The sequence below is a fragment of the Theobroma cacao genome, chromosome 10 (genome assembly GCF_053813885.1).
Source record: "Theobroma cacao isolate CCN51 chromosome 10, ASM5381388v1, whole genome shotgun sequence".
Classification (NCBI taxonomy): Eukaryota; Viridiplantae; Streptophyta; class Magnoliopsida; order Malvales; family Malvaceae; genus Theobroma; species Theobroma cacao.
Window position 1 is genome coordinate 24,367,037 of NC_142648.1, and position 22,225 is coordinate 24,389,261.

Genomic DNA, 22,225 nt, shown 5'->3' on the forward strand with positions numbered 1-22,225 from the left:
TTTTGAGTTGTGAGATTTGAAAGTGTTTGATAAAATTCCCCAAAGAGCTATTGACAAACTATTATGTTCATTCTTTTTATGCAATGTGCATTTTAGATAGTTTACATTTACTGTTAATGTCATTTACATGTTTAGGGCAAACTGTCTAGTTTGAATACTAATTGACCCACATAGAATTATGGCAAAATTAGGACAATAAGAGTATTTTATTATCTTTGTCCCCTTAAATGTGAAATCTTGACTTTGCCATTGGAAAGAGTTGGCTTTTTTTGCTTTTGTGGGTGTTCATGGTTGTTGATTCTGTTTTATGATTTAGTAGGCATCTGATATGTAAATCTTTTTCTTTATGGCCTCTTTTTTTTTTTGCATAGGTGTGGGTCTGTCTAGCACTAAGCATGGACCAACTTATTTTGTACTAGAGCCTTGTGGCATATAATTTGCTAGCCATTGCTCTGCTTCACTTCTTTTGAAATCTAATATATACTTATTATTGCCTTTCAAAAAAGAATTATCTAGATTTTGGATATATCTAGATATAATAGCATGTGCCACAGAAGTCTAGCCAGTCCAATTTTATTGACCATAATGTATAATTTACAGTAATGGTAGGTGGTAACAACCAAAATTACTCTCTATTAGTGTTTAGCCACCATAGTTTCACCCCTTGTAGCATTAATTCACACAAGAGTTTCATCTCCATTCAGACTCTAGCAATTTGTATCCAATGTGCAATGTTATAATTCAAAATAAGCTTCACCAAAGCTTAAGGATCTAGAGAGTTTTTCTTTCCTTGCTCTATTGGTAGTTTTAAAATTTCTACAACTTTGTGTGGTTGCAATCAGCAGACAGAACAAACAGGCAACCAGTTAGGATTATAGAGGATGTTTTGGTTAAAGGTGGACATTTGTACATACTAGTGGACTTCATTGTGCTTGAGATTGAAGATGATGTTGAAATTCCTCTTATTTTGGGACTACCATTCTTAGCTACAGTTGGAGCAATCATTGATGTGAAGAATGACAAAATAACTTTCAAAGTTGGAGACAAAAAAGTAGTGCTTATTTAATGCAACTAAGTATCCCTATACAAATAGTTGTTATAGAGTGGATTCAGTTGATGAGTTGGCTAAAAAGGAATTTGATGAGGATTATCCTCTAACAACAAGTACAACAAATTTTAAGGTTGAACAACAAGTTTTGTTACTTTTCAATCCACACTTCAAGTTTTTTCCATGAAAATGCAAATCAAGATGATTGGGTCCTTTTGAAGCGGTTAAGGTTTATCCTTGTGGTATTATAGAAATTACTAGTGAGGTTGCTGGAACATTCATGGTTAATGGAACAAGTCTTAAGCCTTATTATGGTGTTGAAAAATGCAAAAGGAGGTGCCATAGTCAAGCTAGTGACTATAAAGAAGCACTTCTTGAAAGGTAACCCAAGCTTTTGAAACTCTTATTTTTTTATTTTAAGTTATTTTTACTTTATTTATATTTCTACATTAATCTCTATTCATTTATTTATTTATTTTTAGTAAAAAAAAATTCCTCTTACAAGTAACAATGAGGAAGATGATGATGCAGAAGAAGAGGAAGATTAGAGCTTTCTAGATTCATTTAACTATCAGGGAGTATTCTTTACTTTTCTTTTATTTTTTCTAACATTGAGAACAATGTTTAGTTTAAGTTTGGGAGGGTCAATTTATTTTTCTTTTCTGATGGTTAATATATTGTGGAAGTTTTAAATTTAATTTTATTTGCATTTTTATTTAGAATTTAAGTAATTAGGATTAGTTGATCATTTAAATTTTTATGCTAACTTGAATTTTAGGAATCTAGAGTAGAGTTATGCCAAAATTTTTTCAAAGATTTCCTTATCCAATTATGATAATTAGTTGTCTTGTATCTTTAGCTTTAGGTGAATAAGGATATTGTTTGATTCATGCTAAATTTTTTTGTTTAGTATCATTGTTAGGATGTGATTTTCATAATTTTGAACACTATATCTTTTACTTTGAATTATTGTGCATATTTAGAAAAAGTTTATGTTGATCTAAAATTTCAATTATGTCATATTTTAAGCAATCTCTGTACCATTTGATCGTTTCAAGCCAAACTTGATATATTTTTATCCCTAGTATACACTTTTGAGCCTAATTTCCCTTTTCTTTATTTAACCACATAATAATTGAATTTAGACTTTAAGCTAATGAGTGTTCTAATAGGCTTAGGACACTTATTTCAATTAAATCTCTTGTTATCTACTTTAGTTGTACTAGACCACTAGAAGTTAAGTTGTTTTAAGATTAAGGAAACTCTATTATAAATAGGACCCTTAGACATTAGTTGCAGGCAATAGAGTCAATTGCCCCAGTAGTCTAGCATTCAAGCATTTTAGCATTCTTAGGTTATTTGCTTAAAATCTTAGGTATTTATTTTTTTCTTGGGAATAATATATTTATTTTTCTCCAAAGTCTCTTCGTCAAGTTTATTCAATTATATGTACTTTCACATCTTTGTGCAATATTCTGAGTTAAGCTTGCTTAGGCTTTCAATCCACAAGCCTTTAAGTGCCACAGAGATCTTGGTTAAAGTTCCAAACTCATGACAGGGGCCTCTACTAGCCCCCTTCCCTCCACCTTTACTCTCGAGTAATAACATAGCTAAGGACTACAAAAATTAATTTACTAACAAAAGTATTTGAAACAGCAAGTCATTGAATTAACATGGCAGAATAAGAGGAAGACCACATGAAAAACCTTTCAACTTTCACACTACTAAGCACAAATAAGCACTGCTGCAGCCAAGGATTTGGTTCAACCGCACAGTATTTTTTTTCTTTTGCTATTGAGAGATGATTTTGCTACGAAAGCAGTTAGCAGAACATTTTGAATGTCAAGCCAGTAGTTTTTCATCCAATATCTTACTGAAACGCTCCACTGCACAAGGGCTGAAATGATTGACATAGTCACCCACCTTACCTTTCCAAAAATAGGTTTTGTTTTCTCATGTACAGTATAGGTTAAATCCTTCTTTGTTGACTCTCAAAGTCTTCAGGTTTTTGAAGCTACAAAGTTGCGATATATCTTCAACGAGTCCCGTTTTCTCTTCTTCCACAAAGAAAAGGAAACCAACGAACTCTGCCAATTTTTTGATGTGAAAGATTGGGTCTTCCTTCATGTCTTCATACTTGATAAACAATACTTTGTTTGGTTTCTGCAAGCTCTCCTTCCAATACCCCAACACATGATCCCAAGAGGGGTCCAAACGGCTCCTCTCAACACAACATCTAGAAACATTCCTCCAATGTCCAGTTCGGAAGGCTTAGGAAATGCCATAGCAGAACAATGACATCACAAGGATTTCGATCTATGTAAACAATTCGACAGTGGGATGGTACACGATGGATTCGGGTAAAGATGCATAACGAATGTGAATAGCAAAAAGCCTAAGGGATGGAATATTACTAGGATCGGGGACCTGATTCTTGCACACGTCGTACTCGGAACATTGTTGTATTCAATGGGACGCTGGAAAGCGTATAACAAGTACGGTTGATGATGGTGAAAACTAGTGCTTTCAACCATGTTGTGCCACTTTTGAGCTTAGAGGCTATTATGATGAGCTTCAAAGCATTTTTGAAAGGACATTGTGTTTGGAATCAGGTTGGGTTGGTGCCAAAGTCCTAGGGAAAGAGTAGAAAGGCTTGCAGAATTTTGGGTTTGGGAATGTTGGCAGTTGTTTTCTTCAGCCATAGATAAGAGGTAGGGTTTGGTTGGGAGTGCTCCTCTGCCATTACAGGATAAGATGGGAGAGGTAAGGGTGTAATAGATTGATGTCTTTTGTTATCAAAGAAAGAACTATAGTTTTATAGCCATAGTGCAGTTATCCGTGCATTAATACTCCATTTGGTTGTATTTTTTTTTATTAATATTTGATGGACTAATAGTGTATAGCTTTTATACACAATCAAGCCACCAAATCGTGACATATCATTAATGAGATATTATTTTAAAGGAAATAAAAGGTTGATAAGGTCCAAAACGGTATCAGGTTTTAATATCAACTTTATATTTTTTTTAAAATAATATCTCATTAACGGAGTGTCAGGATTTGGTGGCTTAATAGTGTATAGAAATTATACATTGTTAATATATCAAATATTTTTCTTTTTTTTTCAATTTACTTGTTATTTTTTGAATAATTTCTGTAAGCAAATGATTAAATAATTAAATTGTAACCCAAATATAGCATAACAAGTAGAATTATACATTTTATCGTTTAAAAAGTTATACATTTTTCATATAATCTTTTAAAATTTTTATTGACTTTTGTAATTAAGCATGTTTTTTATTTCTGTATTTCTTAAAACAAAAAGTAAACAACAAAAACATCAATGTCAATCAAATTAATAAAACTTAAATTATTTGTTATTTATTGACTTTAGAAGAAGAAATTCTCGTCTTGCAGAATTGAGAAACACGTAAACTTACTATTAAACCAAAAGGTAAAATACATTGATTCTCTCAATTTTTTATTATATTTATATGTGGGTGTAATAACTTTTAAAATGAACACTCTATCTCAAATGTGTAAATAACATTAATGTTTAAATGTAAAATATTTAAAATATCTTTCTTCTATTTTCGCTCTTTTCCTTACTTTCAGGCCAACTAATGATGCTCATGCTCCTTTACCTCGACTAGCCACCCCAAGGGAACTTTAGATTTGGGGAACGTCGATCTGGTGCTCCCTAGTGCTCTCTTGGTGAGCACTATGATGGGTGCTCCGAGGGGAGCACCAAATCAGTGCTCCATAAAGATGAGTGCTCTCGTGGTGCTCCTTAAGACACACCAGACCGGTGCTCCCAGGGAGCAACAGATCAGTGCTATGGTCGGATCTAGTGCTCTCCGGCCAGATGCGGCCTCGGGGTGGTCATCCGACGAGAAGTAGGGTAGGGTTTTGTTTTTTTTTTTTTTGGAAAAATTATAATTTAATAATTTTTAAAATTAATGAAGGATAAAATTATCCTTTCAATATTATCACGTTATCATATTAACGAAAACATTAACATTTGATTAACAGTTGTATTTATATGTTCAACAAAAAATATTCTTTTAAAACGGATTATATATTTCAAAAACTAATAAACTTACATGAAATTATAACTAACATTTAAAAGTATTAGTGTATTTTACCCTAAACTAAATGTTCAAATGTTTAAAGTAAATTATTGAGCACTGCTATTCAGGCCAAGAAAATAATCCGACTATTGGACTGTTTGCGTTGAGGATTGTTTGCATTTGCAAACTGCTCATGTACATGACCTGATTTGAAGATGGCAGATGCAGGATGCAAGCTTTCCACTAATATGGAGTACAACACGTAATACAAAAGTTAACGAGGCATAAGGATGTCCATGGGAAGGATATCTATTATTTTTAAAGTACCTAACTCCAACCTTATTAAATTATTTAATACGATAATCAAGCTCTACAAATATTAAATTAAAATTTAAAATTTAAAATTATTAGTCGAATCCGTACTCAAATATTCCTAAATATTACCCATTGAATATCCATACCCATTAAATACCTGATTAAAATAAATTTATGATCAATTTTTATGCTTATTATTAATAAATATAATCCATAGCTTCGTGTTTAAGCTCATGACCAAAAAACTGCAACTTGTGGAGTAGATACAGAGTATAGATACAAAGGCTTACAAGAGTTGAATGTATAGCATTACATACCATTCTGCTACCGCAGTTGCCGATTTACAATTCCTCATTCAACTCTGTATGTCATATTTCTATGACCACAACCAATCCTAATGTCATTAATCAGTGATTCTTGACCCTTGATTCCAGCTTCTTTCATCCGATACATAACCCATAAGCATGGCATTCCAACATGCAATGTTTCTTATATCACCAACAATCTCAAATGCCTTTCCAGTATCTCACCAATCCACATTTACCATACAGGTGGATCAATCTGCACTGTACGAAAACATCCGATTCCAAACCAAGCTTGATAGCATTGGCAGGAACCCGTCGACCAGACATGCCATCATCTTCTCCATCGTAGCACATGCCTTGAAAACACTTGAATAAAATAAAAGTTATTGTCTCAATTCCCTGTCTACCCATCTCATTAAAATCCTCAGTAACCTTGCCAAATTGGTTTTCCCTGCAGCTACTCACAATTCTTGCTGTCCAAGTAACAGTATTACATGGTGATAGTTGATTAAAGACAAAGTTGGCATCATCGAGGCACCTGAATTTTGCATAAAAGTTTATTAAAAAACCCAGATAGAGAAATAATTACTAACACCCAACTTGAGTAACTGCCCATGCACGTGCTTCCCTAATCCATATTCTTCGTCACAACACAAGACTTGAGAAGACGTAAGATGAACAGAGTTGTGACTTCCACTACTCAAAGCCTCAATTCTACAAACAAGTAGCCAATCAACCTAAATGCAACACATTAATAAAACACGAACAGAGGCTAACCATGGTATAAATCATTCTGAATGTAGTAGCATTACCTCATAGGTCTGCCAAAGTGAGCTGTCCTCATTCTCAAAAATATTTTCATGTTACACGTATCAGGAGCACAACCATGATAAAAATACATGTCATGACAAAGATCAGAAGCCACTGGAAACAAGTAGTCTTAGAGGTTTCTGAATATATCTTCATGGCACGGACATTAGCATGTCCAGTGCTAGCAAAGCTATTCTCAACAGCCTTTTTTGTGGAATCAAGTATCTGCGGTATGCCACAATCAGTTTATAAGACCAGCATCGAACAGTTGTAAAACAAAATAAGGAAAAAGCTAGCACACACACATAATAGTTATATATGCATGGAAGTGCATCAGAAAGACACGAAACCCAAATGCTCCATTAGTTGAACAGAAAGGGATAAAGGAGATGCATAACTTGCCAAATATCTGTTTTCTGACTCGAGACTTCATCAAATAGTCTGGAGAAGACCCAATGGGTGACTCAAATATGAAAACATCATTTCAATAAATGTCATTTTCATTTTGAAAAAAAAACCAAAAAGAAAACAAGCTACACAAAATGAGCAGGAAATAACACAACACAACATGCTATTACAGCATCCTTTTAAACCTTTAAAAGCTAGCCTCCATGCTAGTTATTTCTCAGAAATGCCTATTTTGTTATAAAGCTGAATTAACATAATCCCAGCTGTTACAAATAGATAAAAATTGACCTAATCCAGACATAAATCCAGCAATTGGGATAGTCCCAACCACTGCAGAGGAAACATTGGGCTCTAAACTCATAAAGCATCAACTCTCCATGTAAATTATGCACAGTAAGAAACCACACAAAGTTTCATAGTCTCTTAATATGATACACAAATGAAGACATCCACAAGCAAAATTATAAATAAAAGATTGTCTGCTTCTATATTCTCCAAAACATATAAAATTGGCACATGTCATATCTTATCAAGAGTAGATAATCAATGTAAGGAACAATGGAACACTTAATAGTGTATAAAGTGCACTTACTTTTTCAGCGTTCTCCAAAGATCGGCTCATCATGAGACTACTCTCTTTAAGTTGCCGTGCCAACCCAACCATCTCATCAGTTAAATCCTCCTGAAGCTTTCTGTTTTCAAGGAGATTATTAACAGCCATTAACAGCAACATAAACCCAATTAACATGCAGATATCTTCAAGCTTTATGATCATTCCAGCTACCCCTTTTAGAACATAGCTTTGACATGACAATTATGACGCCATATGAGCCATTCACTGACCTCATCCATTTGCAGTTCCTTCCAGCAGTGATATATCATAATTTATTCTCAAACAAATGTTAAATGTAACTAGGAGAAAGCACAATTGACTCAAAGTATCGATACGCAATAGCAAAATCAAATGATACTTGTGCTTTTGTATGTGTGCTTCAGCTGCAGCATCCAGTTTGACAGGTGCTGATGTATAAGCCTCAGTGCTGTCTTGCATTCTATCTTTGATGCTTGAGGTTGGCCTGTTCAATGGCCCAAAGCAATCAAAACAAAACTTATGATAAAAAAAAAAAGAAGCATTATTCAAGATCTAATATGAATTTCGGTCATCCTCAATACTTAAGATTCACGTGCACAGCTCTCCTTCTTAATCCTGGTGAAGAAGGCTTGTGATTTTCTGCATCTGATTTAGGACTCTGTTTAAAAGAGTTTCTGGTGACAGCCTGTTGAGGTACCTTAAGATTGGGCTGGACCATATAAAGAATGATTAACAATGACAACCTCCATGAATAAGAATCAAGAGTCCAAGCATAGAAATAGGCAAGCACGCATGTGCAGACAAGCACAAAGCATACACACTGATGCAGCCATAGGAGAACAACCTTTATTGCTTCTATATTTATAGTTTCAGCACTAGCATTTTAGGATTTTCATTTTACAAATTCTGGCTATTATTCAAATTTTTATAAGATAAGCTTTCAAGAACATATACACACACTAGTGTGGCAGTTAACTTCGAAGCAATATCCTCAATATTCTCTGAATAATCACTGGCCACAGCCGCACCCAAGCATTTGACTCATTGGTTGGTACATAATTCCTCTGCCTAAAGAGCAGGGTTCAAATCTCCCCTCCCCCAATTATAAAAAAAAAAAAAAAAAAAAAAGAAAAAATCACTGGCCACAGCCTTTGAAACTCTGGGGAAGAAAACCAAATTAAATTTGAAAGCTAATAGGCTATCACATAAACAAAACAATTAAATCTGTGAATCAGTCATCAAAAACCAAGTTGATCTTTTTCCTTATATTATTGTGGTCCACAACAAATTAAATCCGAGAAGCTGCTCAATCAAATAAGGGAAGAAAAATGAACCTGGGTAAGCCTTCTGGTGTTCTCTCTTCAGCCAACTGTTCTAATAGCTCTCGTAAAGTAGCAACATACTGCAAAGAAAAAAAAAAAGAAAAATTCGAATTCTTTACATCATTCACAAATTTAAATGAAAAAGGAAAAATCCATACAGAAGGGAAACCAAATGCAAAAAAAAAAAAAAAAGTCTGTGGAAGAAAATCAATCAGCATTTTTTGAAAGACACAGACACAAAATCGCCATCAAATGCTAATTAATAACTAAAGTTGAACATGTTGACATACGTGTATGAGTTTAGAATGATTTTGTTGTTGGGGTGCAGGTGCAAGTAACCTCCAAAAATTCACTTCTGTTTTACTCATTCCCATCTCTATGGCCTGCTCTGCAACCAATTTTTATAAATATAAGATAAACAAAATTATTAATCAAAGAAACAATTACTGAGCAGTTATTTCAATTTTCATACATTTCTATAACATATATTAAGATTGTCCCCAAAGAGGTGTGGTAATGACACCTGTCCTGGGATATAGAAAACAAAATAGAAACTAAAACCAACAGGTGCTCTGGATTTGATTGGATTGAGTCTTAGTCCATTTTCCTTTCCCATGCAACAAGAAAGAAACATTAACAGATGCAGCAATCCTCTTCGTACAATCTTCGCAAGGAAGCAAAGTAAAAACCACTCCCAAAAAAAAATAAGTCTTTAGCTCCCAATAACAAATAATCCAATAACAAGAACCTAGAATCTATCTAGTCCCTTCAAAATTACCAATGATCTCCACCCATTAAAACTAAATCTAACAACTTTTGCAAGAATTAAAAACACCCAGATCAAAAATAACAAATTAAATACAAAATAAATCAATTCCAGATTCAATTCAGCAAAGATTATTTATTATGCAGATCACTTATTGCAGAAGAAAGAAACATGAATGCATAAAGAATACAAACAAAATTAAAATAAATTGAGAATTATGGAATTAAAATTACCTGATTTAATGGATTATTAGAAAGAGTAACAAAAATATGTTTTGTTTTTGGAGAGAGAGAGGTGGGTGATACGGATAGGATAGATTTCGAGGAATTTAAACAGTTTCAAGAGTGGAGGAGACATTGCACCCCGAGACGAAAAACGGTGGCTCATGGCTGGGCTTTTTTAGAAAGAGAGGAAACTAGCGGCAGAAGGAAGGGGAAAGAGAAGAAAAGAAGAAAAGAGGAAAGGGAAGGAAATAGGGAGCCAGCGGCGGAAAGGACTAGGCCGGCGAAGGCGACGTCGCCGGGGACCGAGGACGGAGAGGGGGTTAAGAGCAGACGAGGAGAGCCAAAACGCAGAAAGTGGAAAGGGGTTGACTGGTTGAGCTGTAATAATTTATCGGAAGATCAAAACTACGTCGTTTTGGATGCTAAAAGAAGAGGTAGATCACATCCACCAATTCAAATCCGGATTAGCTTTAGGCTTAGTAGATTTGGGCAAACCCAATAACAATTGAGTATTTCCTAATCCATTATTTTACCTTTTAATTATTTATTTTATTAATATAATTTTTATTTTTTATGCATGAATTAAATTTATGAAATTATTTTAAAATAGAGATAAAATTAAAAAAATTAATTGAATAAATTTAATAACCACTTACCAAAATTATTGGGGGATCCCAAGATTACTTTCACTAGCTGGATTAATTCTAAATAATTATAAAGGCATAGGATAAAAAATTAGTAACTAATATTAAAGATAATTTACAAAATTTCATCATTAAAATTAAATATTACTAAGTTTAATTATTATTCATTTCACTTTAATAATTTTATTATATAAATTATGTAGTTTATGAATAATTACTTTCAATATGTTACATTTTCTCAATGTTAATTTTATTTTGTTATTAGATTCATCATAATTAACAAAACAGGATTATATTATTATTACCATATTTTTAGATATAAAAAATCAAATCTTTTCAAAAATTAAAATTATTTAAATAAAAATTTTATTATAACAACATGAGAAATTTATAAAATATCGATATTTTAAAATTATTATCTTTAATATATTATTACTACTATTATTTATAATATCATTGTAAGCATATTCCAGTTATAGTATCATTCCAAAATCACTTCCAAGCTCTAGATGATGATATCATTGTAGACACCCCATCTTGTCTAAAATATTGAATTTTGAAAATAAAAAAAAAACAAAAAAGATAAAAGAGATAGATATGGAAAGATAAGGATGTGTTTGTACCAATCTTAATTAAACTGAAAATCTAAAGAGAAACTATGTCAAATTAAATTAAAACTCAAGAAATCAATTTGAGAAGGAATATGACATATTGACTATAACTATAGCCAAGCACCAAGGCCAAAGGACACACAGAGACAGAGAGAAAAATTAGGTACAGAGAAAGAAAATATTAAGGAGAGAAAACAGAAAAAAATAAGTGGAGAAAAGAATTAGGGAAGGAAAACTGAGTAGAAACAATTGGTAGAGGAAAGAAAATAGTTCTTGAGTTCTTAGGTTCTTAGGTTTCAATTTCTTTTAAATCTAAGAGAATCAATTTAATTTCTAAAGATATTATTTTGATTGGGAGAGATAAAAATTAAAAACAAAAAGAGTGTCTTAGTTTCTTAAATAGGGTTTAAAAAGTACTACTCATTCTTGATAACACGCGCTTAGCATCTAGATTTGACATTTGGTATTTCGATTTGTAGTTTAGTTTTCTTCTTAGGTTTTACAGCCCAATTAGGTAAGTTTCTTTTTTATGATTCTAATTTTATTTTTATTTTTGGGACATTAAAAATTAGGGGTTCACATTGAATAAATAAAGACTCTCCAATGATGGAATTTTAATTTTTTTATTAATAATAGTTTTTGTAAAATTTTTAAGTGAGAAATTTTTCTTGAATTCTATCATAAGTGTTGGAGTTTTCAAGAAATATTTCAACAAGAGTTTTTGTTTATTTCAATCACATTAAATAAATAAAGACTCCCCAATAATGGAATTTCAAGAAGATTATAAATAATAGCTTCTTGAAAATTTCTAGGTGAGAGATTTTTCTTGAAATTTGTCATAAATGTTGTAGTTTTTAAGAAAAATCTCAATATAAAAGACTTTTTATTTATTTTAAGAATAAAATAAAATTAAATATTTAATAAGGCTAAAAAATAATAAATAATTAATTAGGTACCAATTAAATGGGCATTATAAGGGTGCTAATACCTTACTCACACATAACTGTACTCTTGCACCTAAATCTATCTTGTAGGCCAAGACCTATTTTTTACATGAACCTAAGTCAAGCATAGGATTCCATTGGAAAATAAATTCATTTAAGTGGTTAGTCACACTTAAGCAAGAAAGATTGATGGCGACTCCTTTTAAATTGAACTATTGAGTTTCAAGACTCACCACGTTATGATAGATTGGCGACTCCATTGGAGACCTTCGAGAGTCAACTTATAACTAGTTATTTGTTGTCTTAAGCCTTAAAGTTTTTATTTATTTATTTGTTTTTTTTTCAATTATTTTGTTCATAATCTTTATACATAATTTAGTTATTCACACACAACACTTACATGCATGAACAAGCCTTTAACTCAAGCTTTGTCCTTTTTAAGAGGAAGTAAAGTACCCTGCTCTCATGAGGTGATAACCTCCGTGTGGGCACGCAAAATATTTTCACTTAAATCGAACCCTTTTTGTTGGTAGCCTATAATAGGTAAGGATTGAGGTGCCTTACTGGTCTAGAGTGGACGACAGTAAAGTACAATTTGAGAACCTTTAAGTTTGTATTTGATCTAAGCCCAGCATGTAATGAACCTTATAGAGCTAGCCCTAAGTAATTAAAGCCTTCCTGCTATGTCATATAGAAAACACCAAGAGGTAGGTACACATAAATCTGGTATTATATTTTATTTTGTGTTAACTTGCTTAATCTTTGTACTTTTACACTCATGCACTTGCGTCATGCACCAATCATATAAGGATATCTACCATATGTTGTTGTTTAATTTTTGTCCTTTAACAATCATTCCCTTGCATCATGCATCCATCATATAGGGATATTTGCCCTTCATTATTTATCATTGTGTGGCAGATATCCATAACATATTTAGAACATGCATTTACATAACCAAGATTTTTTCATGAACAAACAATTTCACAATAACATGAGAAGCATGGTAATTCATATTTATGGTAAAATAAGGTCCTCAAGATAGCTCAATCACCAAAGCCACATACTCGTCATTCATATAATACTCGCCTGCAAATTAGGATTATGGAAAATAAGTAGTCTGTGCAAATGGACTAGATAAATAAGGTTCAAGAAGAGATGAAAGAACAGTTGGCTCCAATGATGGAGCAAATATGAGCATTAGCAAAAGGAAAATAGTGGTTGAGAAACTTGCTAACTAGACCAGCCAACAAATTTCAAGCAACAATGATTCCATGTTCTAGCTCCCAATATCTCACAAACAACACCCCATACCATCTATAGGAGGATATCTTTATTATGGCAGACAATCATTGACACAGGAAGCCACCGTTGGAGTGAACCTTGCTAATCCAATTGTAGCTCCAGATTTGGATGATCCAAGAGAACAAAAGAAGTTGAGTAAAGGTATGTCTGAGGCCGTGGATAACTTGGGAGCACAAAAAAAGTTTGATCTCTTAGAAAAATGATTGTGTGCTATGGAAGGGAAAGATGCCTTGGGTTCCATTGATGCATTAGAACTAAGTCTTTGTGCCAAGACTAGTGATTCCATTTAAGTTCAAGGTTTAAGATTTTGAAAAGTATGATGGGACTAAATGTCCAATGGCACATGTCACCATGTATTGTTGTAAGATGGCTACTTAGACTCACGACGACAAGTTATTGATCCACTGTTTTCAAGACAGCTTTACAAGATCTGCCATCAGATGGTACAACAAGTTGGATAAAAGTCATGTGTACTCATGCAATGACTTAGCACGAGCATTCATAGCTCAGTATAAACATGTGGCAGACATGGCTCCATACCGTTTAACCCTACAAAGCATGGAAAAGAAAGCTACTAAGACTTTAAGGACTATGCTCGGAGATGGAGAGATATTGCCTCACAGGTCCAACCACCATTGATTAAGGAGGAAATAATAGTCATGTTTGTTAACACTCTAAAGACCACATACTATGAAAGATTAATCGAAAATACCACCAAGAAATTTACAAATATAATTTTGTTAGGTGAAATAATTGAAAAAGCAATCAAGAATGGCAAGATTGAAGATCTTAAGAAAGGAAACGTGCCAAGGAAGCAAAAAGACAAAGCACAAGTAATCACATGTGAAGGGCATCAAGTAAAAAGGTACACTCTTTATTAACCTTATCCCACTTAAGCAAAAAGAGTATCCTAGTTTCTTGAATAGGGTTTAGAGAGTGCTACTCATTCTTAATAGTACACACTTGATATCTAGATTTGACGCTTGGTATCTAGATTTGCAGTTTGGTTTTTCTTTTGGTTTTTTAAGCCCAATTAGGTAAGTTACTTTTTTATGTTGCTAAATTTTTTTTTTTTATTTTTGGGACTTTAAAAATTAGGAGTTTACATTGAATAAATAAAAACTTTTTAATGATGGAACTTCAAGGAGGTTATGAATAATAGCTTCTTGAAAATTTCTAGGTGAGAAAATTTTCTTCAATTATGTCATAAGCGTTGGAGTTTTCAAGAAATATTTCAACAAGAATTTGTGTTTATTTGAATCACATTAAATAAATAAAGACTCCCCAATAATGGAATTTCAAAAAGGTTATAAATAATAGCTTCTTGAAAATTTCTAAGTGAAAAATTTTTCTTAAATTCTGGTTTAAGTGCTGGAGTTTTCAAGGAAACTCTCAATATAAAAGAATTTTTATTTATTTGAAGAATAGAATAAAATTAAATATTTAATAAGGTTAAAAGATAACAAATAATTAATTAGGTACCTATTAAATGTGCGTTGTGAAGGACTAATACCTTCTTCACACATAATTGTACTCTCGAACTTAAATCTGTCTTGTAGACTAGGATCTATTCTTTCAATGAACCTAAGTCAAGCATACGATTTCATTAAAAAATAGATTCACTTAAGTGATCGATCACACTTAAGCAAAAAAGATTGATGACGACTTCTCTTAAGTTGAACTGTTGAATTTCAAGACTTACCACATTATGGCAGTAGCCAGCAAGCCAAGAGCTAGCACAACTTGGTTGAATAGTGTTCACCATTGTGAACCGCAATCCTTATGCACTCTCCAACAACCCCTTGATATCAACAAACCATCATGAACTTGTACCTTATTTCGAGATGACATTGTACAAAAAAGAACGAATCCTTGACCTTGCTAGCATTCAGGGGCGGACGGACACTTAGGGTGGTGGTGTCAAATGACACCACTAAAGTGTCAAAAATGTCTAGTAATTATATTACTTATATTAGAGTTCTATATAGTTAATGAACCTATTAATTTTTTTAATTATTTTACTTGTTTTAATTATAACACCACTAAAAAAAACTCATGGATTTACCATGCTAGCTTTCTTTCCCCTAGGCTTTTTACCACACATGTTCCTTATTCACATTAGCAAAATCAATCAAACTATCGAATAACCATATTGTTTACATTGCTCGCAATCCTCTGCATGTCATTGTCTCTTTTTGGCACTTTGTTAGGAGTATTACTAAGCATGAAGATTGGTCATTGCAAGAATGTGTAAATATGTTTTGTAAAGGTGAGGAATGATTTGGATCCTTTTGGGATCATGTCTTAGGATACTGGAAGGAAAGCTTGGAGACTCCCAACAAAGTGTTGTTTCTCAATTATGAAGACCTGAAGGAAGATGCAATATTTTACATAAAAAGGTTGGTAGAGTTCATATGTTTTCCTTTTTCTATCGAAGAAGAAAGAGAAGGTGTCATTGAAGAGATAGCAAAGTTTTGTAGCTTTAAAATTTTGAAGGATTTCGATGTGAACAAGAAAGGGAAACTCTCCTGGTCTAGACCTCCAAATAAATCAAATTTTAAGGAAGGCAAGGTGGGTGACTATGTTAATCATCTCAACCCTGCTTAGGTGAATCTGACATTCAAATGCGCCGCCACCTATTTAATTATACTACTAATAATACTTAATTTTTGTTTTACGTTGAATGATTCAAAATCAGTTGCGAAAAAGAACATTTAATTCTTTTAGGTCTTGTCTCAAATGGTAAGAAAGATGTTTAACTTGTAGACGACAATGATTATACTAAGACTGATCTTATTGTAAGGTTAAATAATAAAATTTAAAAAAAAGGATAAAAACATGCTAAACAAATTAATAGGTAAACAATGTGTAATTTATAATCTTATCTATATTCGATGACTTCACAGTAAAGTCAAATATCATGACTTTACTGTAGAATTCACCATTTAAATGTCTTTTTATTTTCTTTTTCTACTCTTTCATTCCAATAAATATTTTGAATTACCCTTCCCTAATGAACAATGCTACCCAAAGTGGAAATCTTTTGTTGGAAAGCACTCAAAAATTGTTTGCCTGTATTGAATGGGAAGCTTCTCAGAATTCTTTAACTATACATTTGCTTGTTCTAACATGAAGCTCTCCTTCTAATTTTGCCTTTTGGGATACTTGGCAATGGCTTTGGGTTTTAAAGGATCCATTAAGAGCTTGTTTGGTCTAGTTTTTTTTTTTTTTAACCTAAAAGTTATTATGAAACTCTTATGAAAAATTATAACTTTTAAAATTAAGTTAAAACTGTTTGGTAAGCTGTTTAACAAAATAAATTATATAAATTCTAATTTTGGTTAAAATTTCATAAAGTTATTCATGTCATCGTCAATCACCTAATAAACCATAGCAGAACAAGTCTATTTCCAATTTATGTACGATTTCAGATGTTAAAATTAAAAAAATCAATCAAGAAACGAAACAACTTTCACACTTGCATAGTAGTAATAGTATTAGATTTTTATTGATCTAGCAAACAATCAGACCATGATACTTCAATTCCAAAAAAAAAAAAAAAAGAGGAAATGGTGTATTTGACATTAAAATCTTTTTTGGTGAAAAAGAGAGAAAACCTTTAAATAGTATCTAATACAATTTTGAATTTTGAGTCTTCTTTACTCTTAATCTTTGTAAGAACAAAAATCTAATAATATTACTACTATGCAAGTGTGAAAGTTGTTTTGTTTCTTGATTGATTTTTTTAATTTTAACATCTGAAATCGTATATAAATTAGAAATAGACTTGTTCTGCTATGGTTTATTAAGTGATTGAAGATGACATGAATAACTTTATGTTATTCTGTTGTTAGGTCTTCTATTTTTTTTTTATTAGTCTCTGCAGAGATAAGTAGAGGAGAGGGAGATTGTGATTTGCGTTAGAGAATGGTGGTTTGTGAAAGGAAGAAGAGGAAAGGAAGATTGATTGAGAGAGGGATATTTCTTAAAAAATTGTTGCGTTTTAAAAGAAGAAAAGAAAAAGCTCTTCTTTGGAGGAGCTTTTCTTTAAGCTCTTTTTTTTCTAAAAAAAAAATATTTTTTTAATAGCTTCTCAAAATCATATTTGGTCTAACTTTTACTTTTAAGAGGTAGATAAACTGAAAAAAAAGTTAAGCCAAATAGACACTAATTGTATTGAATTTGATTCTTGTATAGTTGGTATTTAGTGTACTTCGATTTAATTATTTCTATATATACTTGAGTAGTTGGCTGTATTAATTTATGAGTAAAATAGAGAACAATTAAATTCCTCCCATATTAATATTTTTAACAGATATTATGGTTGAAACTAAGAGGGTAACCAAACATGAGAAAAAAGAAATGCATGCCAATATTGTGGTAATACAAATTGAGCAGACGGTTTTTATTCCTTTGCCAATTAAACAAACTTCAGCAAGCAAATGAAATTACAAAGATTTTGTGAAGGAAAAGCTAAGTACAAGATTCTCATTCATTTGTTTTGAATATGAGGCATATTGTGATCTACTGAGGATGAACTGATCAGTCCTGTGGATGCTTGGAAGCTCAAGCCAGATCCTTCTAATTTCTCTTCGATCACCTTTTCCAAACGTTCTACCATAGAAGGAGTAAGGTGATTGACCCAATCACCTACCTCACCATTCCTGAAATACCACTTATTCTCAAAGTTTGGCATGAATTTTCCAGTTTTGTTCACCTCCAAATCTTTCAAGCTGCTCAAACTACATAGTTTGGAAATTTCTTCGATCACCCCTTCTTTCTCTTCCTCCATTGAAAAGGGAAATCCTATGAACTCTGCCAACCTCTTCAAGTGAAAATTTGTGTCTTCTTTCAAGTCCTCATACTTCAAAAACAAAACTTTGTGCGGATTCTCCAAGCTCTCTTTCCAATACCCTAGCACATGGTCCCAAAACGATCCGAAGGCTTCAATCCCTTTGCAGAAGTTATCAACTAAGTCCTCCATTGACCTTTCCAAGCTATTCCGAGCTCGAGCTGCAAAATGCCAAGAGGAAACTACAACATCAAAAGGATTTCGGCAAATATAAACAATTCGGGTATTATTACACTCCTTGATGGATACCGGTAAAGACATATAAGGAATGTGAGTAGAGAAAAGCCTCGGAGATTGAATAGAAGTAAGATCCGGAAGCTCCTTTTCACCATAGAGAGTGAACTCGATGAAAGGTACAAGTTCATGAGGATTTGTAGTAAGCAATGGACTTGTTGCATTTGTATAACGAGAACGATTAACAATGGAGAATATCAAGGCCTTAAGCCAAGTTGTGCCTGATTTTGGCCTAGAGGCAAGGATAATATCATGATCCTGAGCTTGGAAATGTCGTTGAAAGGCGATCAGGTTACGAAGAATCCTGGATGGATACCAACAACCTTGGTAGAGAAATAGGCCGCCAGCTAACCATCCTTTCTCTTTCGGAAGAGAAAGAAGTAATGCCTCAATTTCTTGATCAGATTCCTCAGTCACTTGGGGTGAAGGTGATGGGGTAGTTCTGAGGCTTCCCATCAAGGTTACTGTCAAAACTTATCTATATTCCTCAAGCAGAGACGCTTCATATATACCGAAGTTAACCAAATGTAAAGTGCTCACTGCAAAATGAAAAAGCATGGAATCAAATCTAAAGTGCTTAATAAAAAGAGAAATAAAAAAAAAATGCACCAAAAAGAGAAGAGAAAAGAATATGCATATAAGCAAAGGTAGAGTGCTTTCTCGGAAGAAATAAAAAAGAGAGGTAAAGTGTTTAGGAAGTGGAATACAGCCAATACACATTGGACTCGTCAGGCTCCTCTTTTAACTTTTCACTTTATGTATTCTCTTTAGAAAGTTTCGTTCGAGCATGGAACTATAAAGTTCTTTTCTTTACCTATGAATAGACAATGCAAACGAGACACGAGAGTAAAGCTTGAGTTTTGGATTCATCCCTGATGAGGGTTTTATCATCTTTTTCTTGAAAGTTATAAAAGTCATGCTTTATTTGAGGAAAAAAGAACCCCGGGCTGTTATGTTATGGAAGAAAATCTCATACTATAAGAGAGGTCTATATTTACCTTTGGTTAAATTATGTAATTAATTTCTGTAATTTGGCAAAGTAGTGGATCTAGTTTTTATACGATAATTTGTAAAAATTGAGTTTTTGTATTTTTAAAATTGATAATATTAGTCCAATTGTTAACAATATTAAAATTTTTTTGTTATTTGTGTTGACATGGTATTTTCTTGCTGATGTGGCATTGAATATGATTATCTATTAATGATGACGTGACATTTTTTTATCTATCTCACAACATCCTTTTCACTATTTTAAATTATGAAATACAGAAATTCAATTTTTCTTTGTCCCACAACACTCTTCCCTAAATCCTAAAAACCTATTCCTATTTTTTATTTATTTTTTTCCAATCCTTTTTAAAACCATTAGCTCATATTAAATAATTTCATATCCACACTTATAAAATCTATATCAGTACTTGATCAGGTCATATTAACACTATTATCATATCATTCATGAAACGTCACATCATCATTGTCATGTTATCAGATTCAATGTTACATTAACAAGAAAACGTTATGTCAACATAACCAAACGTCATATCAATATAGATAACAAAAAAGTTTTAACCTATTGGACTGACATTGCTACTTTCAAAAAATATAAAAACTCAATTATAATAACTTATTGTACAGGGACTAAATTCACTATTTTGATAGAGTACAAAAGCTAATTACATCATTTGACCTTTACTTCTTATTTTATGCTTCGCAGACGTTTTTGTATTAGGTGTTTTCCTTTTTCTAGTTCATTGTTCTGAGTTGTAACTAATGGTGGATAAGCTTTTTCTATTAACAAAAGTGACTCTATGACCAAAAAATTAGGTGAAGTTGATGAAATTCTTAATTAAAAATAATTAAATGAAATTACTTAAAGCTGAAACTCAAAATCAATTGGGTCAACTCCATTGAGTTACAAACTCTTCCTAAATCTTTCTCCTGTTCGACAATTAAGACGAAATAAAGCACATGTAATTCCTGTATATAATTGAAAATTTTATCGACTGAAATGTCTAGCATCTGGAAAGCTGTTGTGTCTGCCAAAAATTGGAGATGAAACTACAGAATTCCAAATCATACTGCTCAGAAACTTGTTTGCCTTCCTAATTAATAAAGAAAATACAAAGAAATGGTTTTTTATTATTTAAAATGATGAACACCCTTGATTTTATACATAGCGAAACTCTAAAGAATAATGGAAAGAATAAATTATATCCTAAACTTAAGTGATTGATACAGTTAGTGCCCTAAGTCTTTAGCATTGTTTATGCTTTGATTGATCATAAAGAGTGACATGTTGTAATGGGAGTTGATTGTGATGTCAAATTTTCACCAAAATGCATGCTATCGCAAACAAGTAATATAGTGATGAAGTAAAGTATCATTCCCACAGAGATTTGTTCCTAAATCTTTACTAAATACTAAAATTATGACAAACTAATCTCATGTAAGTAACTAAAATTTTCAAAATATTAATTAGAACAAAATTAAAACAAGCACTAAATTAACTAATAGAAATTAAAATTACTTAGAAAAGATAATAGAATAAAACTTAGGATTATGGATTCATTCAACACTTCATCTGATACCAGCTTCTCTTATTATTTACATTCATAAGTGACTTTACTAACCTAAAATCTAAAGCTATGTATAAGTTTCCATCAAGATGTTTGCACAAATATCTAACTTAATTGGATCACTGTATGTCTATAATAATCAATTAAATAAGGTTCATTCAGTTAGTATTTTAATTTGACTATATATGACAATTGTCGTATGTCTACCCAAATCGTTAATCAGATCACCTAAGTAACATGAACATACATTATTCAAACTTTAGTCCAATTTAAAATCTCTCTATCAAGTCTCAATTAGATTCACAAATCAGTTAACTGTTGGCTAGACAATCAAAAGCATTAAGAACATATTTGAATAAGCGAAACTATACCCATTCATAGTAATTTAAAGAGAAACTAATATTCAGATTACATGTTGAAATCCACCACAAACCTAGAAAAATGGTTTAGCTCATAAAATCTAATAAAAACTATATCCAAATAAATTTATCCATGAATCCAATTCAAAGAAAATAAGAAAAACACAAAAATAGAGAAAGAAAATAATTGTTGAAGCTTTGCAATATCAATTCTCTCAAATTCTCTTGTTTTCTTGCGTTGTTCTTGGCTCCTTTTCTCCATAATAGTTATTTGTTGCCTCCGCCTTAAAACCTCAAAAAATGGTCAAATAGGCTCCAAGTAACCTAATTTCCAAAACCCTATCAAATTTTTATTTTTGAAAAATTGTTCGGCATCGCGGCCATAATTTCTCGACGTCATAGCATCGCCTTTTTTGCTACAGTAGCACCACAGCCATGATTTCTTGGCACCGCGATGCCCTAGCCTCAGTAATATGTATGTTGTGATTTCTTTCATCAACGCTACAGCCTTGTTCTCCTCAGCACTGTGGCTTTGGCTTCCTCGGTGCTGCAGCCTTGAGTAACTCAAGGCCGCAGCCCTCCTCCACATGCTGCCTTATGCAGAACTGCAGCTGTTGAGCATCTTCCAACATGATTTTCAATTTGATATGATCCAAAATGGGAGAAGTGGTAAACAAGAAAGTTTTAGCCCTGTCTCTTAAATTTCCAATGGCTCAAGAATCACATAAATTCAACTTTTAGAGTGAACGATAAGCCCTAAATACCGCATCATGTTTAGTCCATGCATATTACTACATTGCTCCGACTTAGATAAATATTTTGACCATGATCTACTCAGAA

The 22,225-nt window shown here is 32.5% G+C and overlaps 1 protein-coding gene, 1 long non-coding RNA gene and 2 pseudogenes across 7 annotated transcripts; 2 read left to right on the plus strand and 2 right to left on the minus strand.

Annotated features, from left to right (window-relative positions):
- The first annotated feature begins 1,102 nt into the window (after positions 1 to 1,102).
- LOC148760468 (uncharacterized) lies at positions 1,103 to 1,746 on the plus strand. The gene is made up of 2 exons (XR_016023194.1): positions 1,103 to 1,429; positions 1,531 to 1,746. It is a non-coding gene; the product is annotated as an uncharacterized LOC148760468 (long non-coding RNA).
- A 3,848-nt stretch (positions 1,747 to 5,594) lies between these two features.
- LOC18587083 (uncharacterized) lies at positions 5,595 to 10,205 on the minus strand. Of its 6 annotated transcripts, none has more exons than XM_088802803.1 (7): positions 9,870 to 10,205; positions 9,161 to 9,253; positions 8,883 to 8,950; positions 7,928 to 8,032; positions 7,549 to 7,648; positions 6,551 to 6,773; positions 5,595 to 6,276 (listed from the first exon to the last, which is right to left on the minus strand). In XM_088802803.1, exons 2-6 carry the CDS (start codon positions 9,242 to 9,244, stop codon positions 6,597 to 6,599), a joined length of 534 nt encoding a protein of 177 aa, XP_088658929.1. In that variant the 5' UTR covers positions 9,245 to 9,253; positions 9,870 to 10,205; the 3' UTR covers positions 5,595 to 6,276; positions 6,551 to 6,596. The 6 variants fall into 6 exon arrangements, with proteins under 6 accessions (XP_088658929.1, XP_088658928.1, XP_088658931.1 ...); XM_088802802.1 differs by having other exon boundaries at positions 9,161 to 9,258; XM_088802805.1 differs by having other exon boundaries at positions 5,595 to 6,452; positions 9,161 to 9,258.
- Positions 10,206 to 13,053: 2,848 nt separating this feature from the next.
- LOC108663642 (cytosolic sulfotransferase 15-like) lies at positions 13,054 to 15,971 on the plus strand (annotated as a pseudogene).
- A 1,742-nt stretch (positions 15,972 to 17,713) lies between these two features.
- On the minus strand, positions 17,714 to 19,018 carry LOC18587084 (cytosolic sulfotransferase 15 pseudogene; annotated as a pseudogene).
- Positions 19,019 to 22,225: the final 3,207 nt, after the last annotated feature.